This window comes from Phaethon aethereus, assembly GCF_964289735.1.
Source record: "Phaethon aethereus genome assembly, chromosome: 2".
NCBI classification, from domain to species: domain Eukaryota; kingdom Metazoa; phylum Chordata; class Aves; order Phaethontiformes; family Phaethontidae; genus Phaethon; species Phaethon aethereus.
Window position 1 is genome coordinate 46548998 of NC_138582.1, and position 12186 is coordinate 46561183.

The following is a 12186-nucleotide window of genomic DNA, read 5'->3' on the forward strand; positions in this document are numbered from 1 at the left end:
TTTGACTCACATTTTGATTTACTTGAAATGTAAGAAGCAAAACCAAATTAAATATTGTTTTATTGATTAAATAATTGAATATTGGAATAGCTGAACAAGTGTTAAAATAATGAGTTGAAGAACTTGGCCTCACTTCAGTTTATTAGTGATTATTCACTATTAAAAATAGTTCACAGTCAATTCAGTAGTGATTAAGAAAGAAAACTTAAAACACCATGAGAACAGTGTTAAGTATTAAATAGAAATTGCCTGAAGATTTACTGAGGACCCCATGGCATCAAAATACAAGACAGGGCTTCTCAGGTCTCCTCAGAAACTACTACTTGAGCTTTGTGTTCTGGGAAACATGAAAATGTCATAAATACATAATTAAAAATATTTAATGATATTCATTAGATTGGTTCTCCAAGTACTTTTCCAATACCCCCTTATGTAACTCAACACTTCTAGTTTTATGTTTCAGTTTATGTCAATATTGTTGAAGAACTTTACTGGCATAGACACAACCTACACCTGCCATCACCATAATGAAGATATCTGAATAAATTTTTGACTGAGAGAATCACAACCTTTATTTTTCCATAAAATATTAGAGAGTAATGGTTTTCCTATTTAGGTACTCATTAAAATGTGCTTGACACAGGGCAGATTTGAGACAAGTTTTTATCCTATGGTTGGTTTGACAATTTCAACTGTAGCAGTCATTTGACAACAGATTATGTTGCATTACAGAGTTTTGCTTCTAATCTCTTTTTTATCCATGATTCTGTACTTTATTCTAACATATAGACTAATTAAGATGCAATACTGCAGATAGGTTTCTGAGGTTATTAACTGCATTCTGTTTACAACACTGAAATTACTAAGGTAACACAATCTGCTTCAAAATAATATGTTAGAAAAATTAAAAATAATATTCTTACCTGTTTTATAGGTAAACATTTTCTGTGTGAAATCTCTGTTGTGAATGTTATGTAGTAGTTTACTTATGATTACACAATTTATTTAAGTGAATATATATCAGAAGCCTAAAAACATTTTTTAAGGAACCTGTTGACAACATAAATATTATTCTATCCACTTAGAAAACTTGGAAAGTGTCTATTTTGATTTCCTTATGTACAAGTTCCATTCAAGTCACAAATATGTGTATCTGTATTTACGTGTACAAAACCTTAACTTTGAAGGGAGCTGCACAGTCTTTGTTGGTTTTGTTAGACATTTTTATTTCTAGATGATGTGCTTTTTAATTGATAACAGAAGAATATAATGAGTTTTGGGAGACCAAAAGAATTGCATTATATGTTCCATGAAACATTTGTGACATGAATGGAGTTTTCCCAAAGAGAGGTGAACAGTGCCAGGAAGACCTGGAGGACAGTATGACTAGCAATATGTGACATACAGCCCTTAATGGCAATTGCCAGAAGAACATTCTCCAAGAAGCTTTTGCATATTGCTTATAGAACTAAAATATTCATGATTCTTGTAGGTTTTATGCTTTAAATTCTCCATTTAGGGAGGTCTGTATTTGTAAGTGAAGGAAAAAAAAGTCTTGAGGTCTTCATTTTGTAAGTCTGTAATGAGCTTAATAGTATCAGTTACTACTGTTTAATTTCTTGAATTCCCAATGTACAGATTCTCCAGGCCTACTGAACGGATTAGTATGTGGTATATCTATGGTATGCAAGCTATCTAATAGATCAGGCATTTTTAACACAGTGCCATTATCTTAAACTGTACTCTCTGCTTGGCTTTCTGTATCAAAGAAAGTGAGACAAAGACTGAAACCTTCAGGATTCTCCATGTATTGACTCCTGAGGTTTACCAGCATGGTCCCTCCCTCCATTCAGGAAAATAAAACCCACTTTTAAAATGAAAATCAGCAAGCAGAAAGGCAAAATTGATTTTACCTGTCTATAATGAAAACATAGAAAGTGCAAGAAATACAGAGAAAACATGGGCAGTGCAAATGGAAAAAGTGGAAGGGAAACTAAGAGATAAGTGTAGCACTGAAAAATGGGAAAGAGTATTTTTTTCAGCTGGGAATCACTTCTGCCACGGCATGCAGCTCCTGGGTAGTGTCAGGAACTTTGAGGACCAGAGTGCCACAGTAGGGGGTTAGATTTGACAGATCAGCAGGAGCCCCCTTCTCTTCCTTGAATCCTGTATGTAAGTGTGATGAACGAGTGGTACCAACTGAGAGAGATTTCTAAGGCTGGTCTGGGTCCCATAAATGTTTTGTGTGCTGTTACCCACTGCAAGACTGACAGGAGAGAAAGAGGAGCAGCACAGTATGTCGGTTGCAGATGATGCAAAATGTACTACAATTTCTCTAGTTATAACTACAGTCTATTCACTGCAATAAAAATTTCTTTCCTCCAGTTCAGGAGGAATTCTACACTTGTCAGTTCTGTCCACATAATGCCTATGAAGCATTTCCCTTCTTGAAGGAAAACCCTTCATACATCTGCTACCCTTTCACACTTCGAGGAAACCTTTCAGACTCTGTAAATGCACCCTCTTTCATCAGTATTTAGACCCTCAAGATCTCCAGACACTTAGCTGCAGTTAATGCTTGGCTCAAAATTTCAGAACTTTTTGGATGCTGAGGCTAGATGCCACCCCAGAAGGAACAGGTTCATTCCATGGTTTCATGGCTTTACAGATGAAGGGGAGAGAAAAAAGTAAAATTTCCTTATACTCTTACAATGTTTTATGGGCCTTCTCAGCTTGAGAGACCTGGAATATGGAAAATTCCTTCTTGGCTTTCTTTTGGTTGTCATCAAGTCATCAAAACTTCACTCCAGTGGTCTTGCATTGTGGATCTTCTGTTACTTGGTTATGCAGTGTGGTTTTAGTTTGAGTAGGTTCCCAACCTACCCAGTCAGGACGCTTCTGGCTTGATATGGAAGTTAGATGCTCATTTTTTGCTGCACGTACTTTAGTGTTGGAATTTATAATGTATTTTTAGTACTACTTATGTGACTTGGTAGGGAACATTGGGCAACAGGAAGAGGAAAAAAGAACTGAATGCAAATCTGCTGTCAATGTTAACAATTGCTTTAGTGGTTCAGCAGTCAATTTTAATACTTGAAAGAGTTTTCTGCTCTTTTCTATGGAAGAGGGAAGAAAAGATATTTGTGAGGGCAAAACTAGAATCTGTTTTATAAGTAATAATGTTCACCAAGACAATGTCTCCAGAAGTTTTGTACACCTGGAAGAGCACAATGACTTATTTGAGAAAGCAAGACAGTGAAATTATATATCTACGAGAGCTTTTTTTGATATCTGGAAATATACGGAACAATAAGCTGTACATGTTCTAAGTACACGCCAAAAGGGTACCATACCCTTCAGCCATGGTAACATGTATGAATGCAGTTGTGCCTTGTTATCTGAAATTTGGTGTATGCTTGTACTGCAGATAATGGCTTTGAAGGAGTCTGAAGTCTTTTGAGAATCAGAGATGTGCAAGAGTTTTGAAGGAGATGCAAATTACCTTTATACAAAAGCATTTCTATAATATTATTGGTGGGTTGGGGGAAATCTACACTGCCACTGTATTTTAATTCTGTTGCACTGATTTTTTGTGTAATAACTCCTAAGTTGACAGTTATGTGTTTCACTGATGAATCATACAAGACTATTTGCTTAACAAAAAGAAATATGTATACACAAGTACAAGTATTTGAATTTCAAATTCACCACACCTGCAAACAAACAGTAGAATAGAGTGGGAAGAATAAAAGAGTTTTGATTAGTGGAGTCATGTGGTGGGAAGGGTTGAATTAAGATAGAGGATAGGAGCGTATTCTAGAGAGAAAAGGGCATTTTCGGCAATTGCTGGTGTCAATTCTGCAGCATCTCAAAGGAAAACAGTTATTGAAGAGAAGTGGAACTCAGAGAAAATATTTCACATTCTCCCATAACATCAGTTTCTATTAGTAACAATAAAACCTGCTTACATTTTACTACTTGTTAGCAATTAGTGAAAACATATATAGGCTCTCGATTTTACTGAGATTTGGACTTGCATTAACATAATCTGACGCTATATTATTCACTTGATATAAGCAAACTAGTTCATCAGTTGTACTAAGATTTTTTTAAGGCTGACAGGAAAAGCATGAGACATACAGAGCACGGCTGATTTCTCTTTTTACAGACACCTGAACAAAAATATCTAGAACATAAGCTGAGAACTGTTGTAAGAAACACACACTCCCACCCATGAAACAGGAGAAGAGAAAGGCAGGTTCTTTTCAAAGCTCACAGATCAGCTTGAAACCAAAGAGGTTATTTCCTCTCAAAACCAAGGATGCACCAGCAAAAGAAACTTCAAACTAAATCAATCTGGGCTTTCATGTGAAATTAAAGAATGAAGACTTGATGCCTTTTTCAGATTGATATTGGCAGTGACTTCTTAATAACCAGCACATACTTATAATCATTTAGGAATCACCACCCAAGTTTAAACTAAAGCACAAGAGATTTCACAAGATTTAATCTGTTGCAATAACAAAAAGAAGGACATGTTAAGGATGTACTACTTATCTCAAAATATAAGAAATAACAAGGAATAATAATAATGTGGTGGAAACAAGTCTTAGAACTTTACCTTTGTGGCAGCATCAAAACAGACAAAGCCCATGCTAAAGTCTATGGTAAGTCCCATAAGATGACTCTCCAAAACACATGCATACGTCTTGCACTGTAAAAGAAAAATCAAAGAAGGTAGTTACCACAGAACATATTTCTTCAAATTCTTTCTAAAACCAGTATTTCTGTGTCTTTATTCTAATGTTTATATATCTCAAAATTATTTTCAGAAATAAGTAATTTGTTTGTAAATAAGTCAAATTTTTTGCCAGTGTATTTAAAATCAATGGATTTATATCAGTGATGAAGTTTTCTAAGTGTTGTAAAAAGAAGCTTTGCTTCCATTAGGGAAAAAATGAATCAGAATTGGAATTGTCTCAGTGGTTTACCGGTGACAACTGCTAAAAGGTAAGTTTCATTATTTTCAAAGTCGCTTATTTGTTTTGGTACACAGTAGCTTCCCCTAACATTAATATATTCCTTTTAGCTTTTTAAGAAAAAATAAATGAATTTGTAAAATATCTTTTTGGTATGCTGTTTAATGTGGTTTTGTGTTGTCCTAAATCTCAGTGAAAAGGGTAGTATTTCATACCATGTAACAATTGATATAATCATATGAAATACCTTTTTTGCTTCAGCTAGTGGACCAATAGATCTCAACGGTTTCTATGAGAAACTTTGAAACCCTCATTCTATGATTTTTAAATCCATGCATCTATTTATTTCCAGAACATCACACTTCAATACATGCTGTGAGACATCTATTAGTGTCATTTTCAAGATCAAAACTATTGCTGTGCTTGAAGGTTGACTTTAGGTACAAAATTACAAACTTGTACTTTTCAACACAAAGTATGTAAAAAACTTAAACCATTTCCAAATCTGATGTAGGTTCTTTAAAGAAACCATTCTTATTTTATAGAAATTTTACACTCTGGATTAAATGAAAGATAGTTATATTCTTCAAACATTGCTGTAGCCACTAAATATACAAAATGAGCACACAAACTTCCATGATCTGTAATGTGTCAAAGAACCAAAATATAAATTGTAAACATGGGAAAAATATAAATTACTAAATTATCAGTGTTACAAAAGTATATATTATTATTTTTGGCATTTTGATTGCCAAGGATAAATCAAATGCCTTTACTTATATATTCTTTGGGTGGGATCTTTGGATTCTCAATAGTCTTCCCCAGAACACACGAAGCTGAAAGGCTCCTTAACAGCTTCTAAGAGTTGAAATAGACATTGTAATGAAGGAAAATGGAAACGTTCATAGCTATACAGATTCTTTGGTTATTTTACATTTTAATTTCTTTCACTTCAATATAGATTTCTTTTCTGGAACTGAAATATTTGAGTGAATTGATTTCATTGATCAAATCAGGTCTCAACTACATACAAACAGTTGTTAGTTAATTTTTGTGCACACACCTTGGAGCTCTAGAATCCAGGTTTCAAACATAGTGATATCCACCACTGAAGCTGAAGGACACTATCTGTTAGTTATCAGTGGGGCACAAGTGCAGCTTTTAAGCTAGTCTATAGACAAAACATGGCCATCTATTACTCATAAGCAAAAACAATCCATGACATCTGCCTTACGAGATGATTTTGTGTTATTGCTGAGTAACAGTAAATCATGTTAATGTGTGATCCACCAAAGGTGTTCAAAAGTTTTAACTATCTGTCAGTAAATGAAAGGTTTCCTACTGCTGCTGTTGAGGTGGAAAGCTGCGACTGGTCTATTCTTGTAGCTTCCAACACTGAAAGGACTTTATGTACTTCACTCGTATAAAATCTGAATTCATAGAGTATAGAGGTGCACCTGGTCATTATAACCATTAATGCATAAATCTCCAAAATTTTTAATTACAAAATCAATGATTCAGCTATGTGGTGTTGTAGTCATATGGTATTTGTGTTTATATTAACAAATAAAAGTAGCTTTTATTTGAGCAGCTGCACCATAAAACTGCTATGAATATGTAAACTTTGATCGTGAATCAGTGTTGTTAGAAAAGGAGAGGACATGGCCTTTGGCAACATCTCATTAGTAGAAGAAAAGTGTATAAAGTAATATATTTCAGACTGACTTATTACTTAATGAATTCACATATGCAAATATGTTCAGGTTTTGTATGCAAAGCAAAAAATGTACAGTTTTGTTTGAATTATCTTTCTAACTTCCTACAAGATGTAAACTACGTTTTTATTTGTAGACCTCCAAGATATCTAGAACAGATGTCAAGCCTTTACTGAGAATTAAAATTTGGCAAGGAGACAGTGTATCAGATTTAAAATATGTATTGCTGTCTAACTCATCTGACCTCACACCTCAACACCAGAGGTCAACCTATAATGCACGTTGCAGCACCATGCTGAGCTGGCACAGCTACCTCTGCTTAAGCACAGCACTGTGCCTCAGCTAAATAGCCTCACTGAGAAGTTAAGATTTATGAGAAATAGGATATAGCAGTCTTGGTTCAATGCTGCACTGAAAAAGCAACCTGCTTCCCAGACTAAAGGTTCTTTCTACAAAAGGCAGTGCACAGTTTGTGGAGAAATACCTCCTGGTTCAGCTCAATGTGGTTATTGGTAGAAAGAAACTGCATTGTAAGGTGCGGACCACCAGCAGTAGCTGATTCTTTACTGATTCTTTACTTATATGTAAGACCAGTCTATGCCCTTGGACCATGTATTCTACGAAGAAGTTCAAAACAATTCAGAGAAGCAAAAATGTGAGAATAACAAAAGGGTCTCTGGACAGCGAGATTTTAGTTTCTTTGGGGAAGAGTGTCCCTTGCTTTATGCATGTGTTGTATGCACTTGCACATGATTCTGGTCACAGGTCAGAGTAGGAATGTGAACTTTCAGACACGCATTAACTCTGTTCAGATTTTTCTCATCTTTATTTTCTTTAATTTGTCTTTGAATTCAGACATATGGAGAAAACAAAAATGCAGAAATAATTCCCAGGAGACTTGATAACTTAAAGATTCTTATACATTCAAAAACCACTTTAAATCATTAAAAGTAACATTTACTGATATATACTGTGGATGTTTGGCTTTGGTTACTGATTTGTCACATAGAGCTCATGAAAATCTTATTAGAACTGAAGCATCCCCCTTCTGAAAGAAGCAGAAGATATTCCAGCACTCATTTCTTGTTCTCTCACAGAATACAGAATCTTAAATTGGGTTTATGAATAATTCAGAAGGTCAGACAGGGGCTGAAGGAGACAACCCAAAGCTGTTTCTTAGATTCTACTCCCTCAACACACACAGTTTAAATTACGGAAAGAATGATATGTTGTAAACCTAGTGTAAGCTCTCTCTGGACCTATGGGAAACTATACTGTAAATCCAAGATTTAATTCAGGCTTTCAAACTCAGATTCAACTTCATGGAGACAAATGTTAAAGTACTGTAACACAAAGCAGCTTATGCAATAATCCTTATATCAAAGAACAAACAACTACAATACAAACAATAGGGACAGCAATAAAAAAAATCATGATGGAAGTAGTGACAATTTTAGCGTAAAGCAGCAGGAACACAGACAGAACCTGGCAATATATAATTGCACACCATTATACAAGATACAGTAGTCTCAGATTCTTCATATATCGTTGTGAGATAGTAAGGAAAAAGGATCCTCATTTCAACCAAATTTTTTTTTTTAATAGGTAAGTATGAAAATGGGTTAGCATCTCTTTCTACTCTAAAGAAAACTAACTAAAGAATGACTGTAAGACACCACAATGGCATCAGTGCAATACTGTACCATATATTATTGCTAAACTATAATCAGCTTGCCTATCTCTCCTCTAATATATTTCTTTCCTAAAAAAAATTTGTCTAATTTTTGTTTTAGATATGCCTCTGGCAGAAGCTATGAATTAGGCTTATTATTGCATATTCATAGGGAGGTCTTTTTAAAACATTTTAATTTGTGGTGTATTCTTTAGAATTACATCAGAATTGGGCCCTGATTAACTTCTCGTGGAGGTTAATGCCAATTTATACTCATTGAGTAACTCTGTTATTTTTTTTTAAGATTATGGAATAGTACACAACACATCTGAATAATTTTAAATGTCAGTTTTAAACTGCAGTTATATTTTCAAAATTATATGATTTCATAGAAAAACAAACCTGCACACAGCTGTATTATCATTCACATGAAATACAAATATTCATATGAATATGATTGCATAAAACAAAATTTTAGTAAAAATGTACAGTTGATACCTTGATTGTGAACCTGTCACCATTTTTTCTCACAGAGCAGTGAGAGACCTTGTCAGAGACAAATTATACCAGTACTTAGTAAAACCAGATTTTATCTGAACCTGCAATTACGTGGATGAAACTAGTAACAGGGTAATGAAAGAAAAACAAGAAGGCCAAGACCAGTTATATTAAAATTAATATTCTATTTTGTTCCTAGCTATAGAAAGAGAGGTGATGTAGAATAGATATCGATATAGAAATAGATATAGAAAAGATATAGAAAGATATAGAAGAGATAGAAAAAAAGATTAAATCATAGGTGTGAGTTCCACAATAATAATCTATCATGACAAGCCTGTTTGTCCACCTTCACCAATTTGCTATAATCAATCAATCTCAGGAAATCATTATTTTGAGTTCGTAATTGCTACTCTGAACATCAGTAGAACGAAAAGAAGGGTGGAAAGTTAAGATTAATCTGAAGTTAAGATTATTAGGGAAATTCTCCTGGGGAAACATGGGAGAAATTTTGAATAAATGTAGTTCTAAAACCCAAGAGAAAAATCTGAACTTGGAATTCACAGCATGAATCAATATTAGAGAAGAACAAATATGAAGTGACTTCTAGGCTAAAAGTTATTCAAGAAAATTGACATATACTATTTTACTGATGACACAGTAGTGCTTCTACAAACAATGTTTCAGTCAGTTATATGAGAAAGACAAAGCATCTCAAATATTTAGTTGCAGATGATATAGACTGTTGCAAATGTCTACAGAAAAACTACACTTACATTTTTCAGCACAACATTCAGAGTTCAAAAGGTAAGAATAGCTCCTGTAAAAGGCAGCAGAGTGCATGAACTTAAAGATAAAAGTTGAACCTTCTTTGACTCCTCTTTCAACAAAAGTAATATGCATTAAAACTGACAGCAGTGTATTTTTTGCAAAAGGATCATCATTAGTACATACTAGTTCAGTCCATCTGCATGTGTTGGTTTATATGTCAGAAGAGGGCTAATATATAACTAACTAACAAGTTGTGTAAATAAAAAACAGTCAGTGCTTACATTCCCAGGAGGACTCAGAAAATGAGTGCAAGGAAAGTGAGTGTTAGCCAACACTTGCACAGGCAACTTTTGTATGCGTGTATACAGAATAACTCATGGCAACATCAACTAAACTGTTTGGAAACACCAAAAGGGTTTTTATGCAACTACATACATAAAAAAATAATAACTTGAGAGCTGCAGGAGGTCAGAAAATTTCTTAAATTGCATCATCATTTCATATAGACCTAATTTGTTAATGTACTAAAAGGTAATCATGAAGGCAGTTCTTCTCACCTGTATCCGTTCAACTTCTAAAAAAGTTGCTGTTTGGAAGGCTTTTTCCCATAGTGTTAGGTCAGATTCTAGTTCCACAGAGAAGTAAAGATCCTCTCCAGATTCAGATTGGACACTGAAGCAATGTTTCCGCCGGTCCAGTAGATCACTGTCCTGATGAAAACCTGAAGTTATGTAATCTGGCATACATCAATTAATATTTTTAATTGCAAACATCTATGCCTCAAACCTAGCATTTTTAAATGTAATTTTTAATGATATAATACTGTAGTAACTACTGAGAGCTGAGGAACTGAATATTAGGGGTTTGGTCTAAACGTTGACATTTCAATGAATTTTAAACAGGACAAATGTATTCAGAATGGTACAGAACAACATAGCATATCTGGCACAACTTCCAATATTTTAACAAATCTCTTCTCAAAAATGTTATTAGCTATACACTTTTAAATTAGATCAATTCTATAAAAGGTGTCCATTTGTTTTTCAGGAACACAAATATGAGCTTCCCTGACCTATTTGACTTCATCCACCCTACTCTATAAGGCTGGCCACAGGAAGCAACATTCAAGCAGTATGAAAAGTCCATCTGTCCTATTTTCCCTATAGAGGCTAGAAAAAACAAGCTCATATTTCTGGCAGCTTACAAAATCTAACATAAAATTTGTCTGTAGCTGCATACTGCCACTAGAGATTATAGTGTCTGCCAGTGGTTAGGGTGCTGGGTTTGGACCCAGAGGAGGAAGTTACTTTTGGCTTTACTTTTAACACAACACCACACTATGGATATCAGGTTATAAATATATAATATTCAATGATTGCTAGTATTTGAAATTGTCAATAAATCAAAGAATAACCAAGTTAATCAGGAAATCCATCACTAAAATATTTTTCAATGATTTTTTTTTTTTTTTAATACAGGATGCTCTATGCTAAAATTCCGGCATACAATTCACCCTTGTGAAAACATACACTTGCAGAAACAGTTTTAATTAATTTTGTCCCTACTATGTCAAAGCAGTTGTCACAAGCCACAAGCTCACTAGCTGTCACAGAATCACAGAATCACAGAATCACTAAGGTTGGAAAGGGCCTTCAAGATCATCAAGTCCAACCATTAATCCAGTGCCACCATGTTCCCTAAACCATGTCCTGAAGTGCCACATCCACACGTTTTTTGAACACTTCCAGAGATGGTGACTCCACCACCTCCCTGGGCAGCTTGTTCCAATGCCTGACCACCCTCTCAGTGAAGAAATTTTTCCTAATATCCAATCTAAACCTCCCCTAGCGCAACTTGAGGCCATTTCCTCTTGTCCTATCGCTAGTTACTTGGGAGAAGAGGCCAACATCCTCGTCACCACAACCCCCTTTCAGGTCGTTGTAGAGAGCGATAAGGTCTCCCCTCAGCCTCCTCTTCTCCAGACTGAACAACCCCAGTTCCCTCAGCCGCTCCTCATAAGACTTGTGCTCCAGACCCCTCACCAGCTTCGTTGCCCTTCTCTGGACACACTCCAGCACCTCAGCATCCTTCTTGTAGTGAGGGGCACAAAACTGAACACAGGATTCAAGGTGCAGCCTCACAAGTACCGAGTACAGGGGCACAATCACTTCCCTACTCCTGCTGGCCACACTATTCCTGATACAGGCCAGGACACTGTTGGCCTTCTTGGCCACCTGGGCACACTGCTGGCTCATGTTCAGCCAGCTGTCAACCAGCACCCCCAGATGCATTTCCACCGGGCAGCTCTCCAGCCACTCCTCCCCAAGCCTGTAGCATTGCATGGGGTTGCTGTGGCCGAAGTGCAGGACCCGGCACTTGGCTTTATTAAACCTCATACAGTTGGCCTCTGCCCATCGATCCAGCCTGTCCAGATCCCTCTGCAGAGCCCTCCTACCCTCCAGCAGATCAACACTCCCACCCAACTTGGTGTCATCTGTAAACTTACTGAGGGAGCACTCGATCCCCTCATCCAGACCATCAATAAAGGTAT

General features: G+C 35.7%; 1 protein-coding gene across 1 annotated transcript in view; it reads right to left on the bottom strand.

Moving 5' to 3' along the window:
• The window catches only part of SNTG1 (syntrophin gamma 1), a gene marked incomplete at both ends in the record, with an annotated part of 164040 nt that overhangs the window by 22041 nt on the left and 129813 nt on the right, over nt 1-12186 (bottom strand). The window contains 2 exons of the mRNA XM_081996425.1: nt 4622-4714; nt 10193-10345. Coding sequence (XP_081852551.1) covers nt 4622-4714; nt 10193-10345 — 246 coding nt within the window. The remainder of the gene's footprint in view (nt 1-4621; nt 4715-10192; nt 10346-12186) is intronic.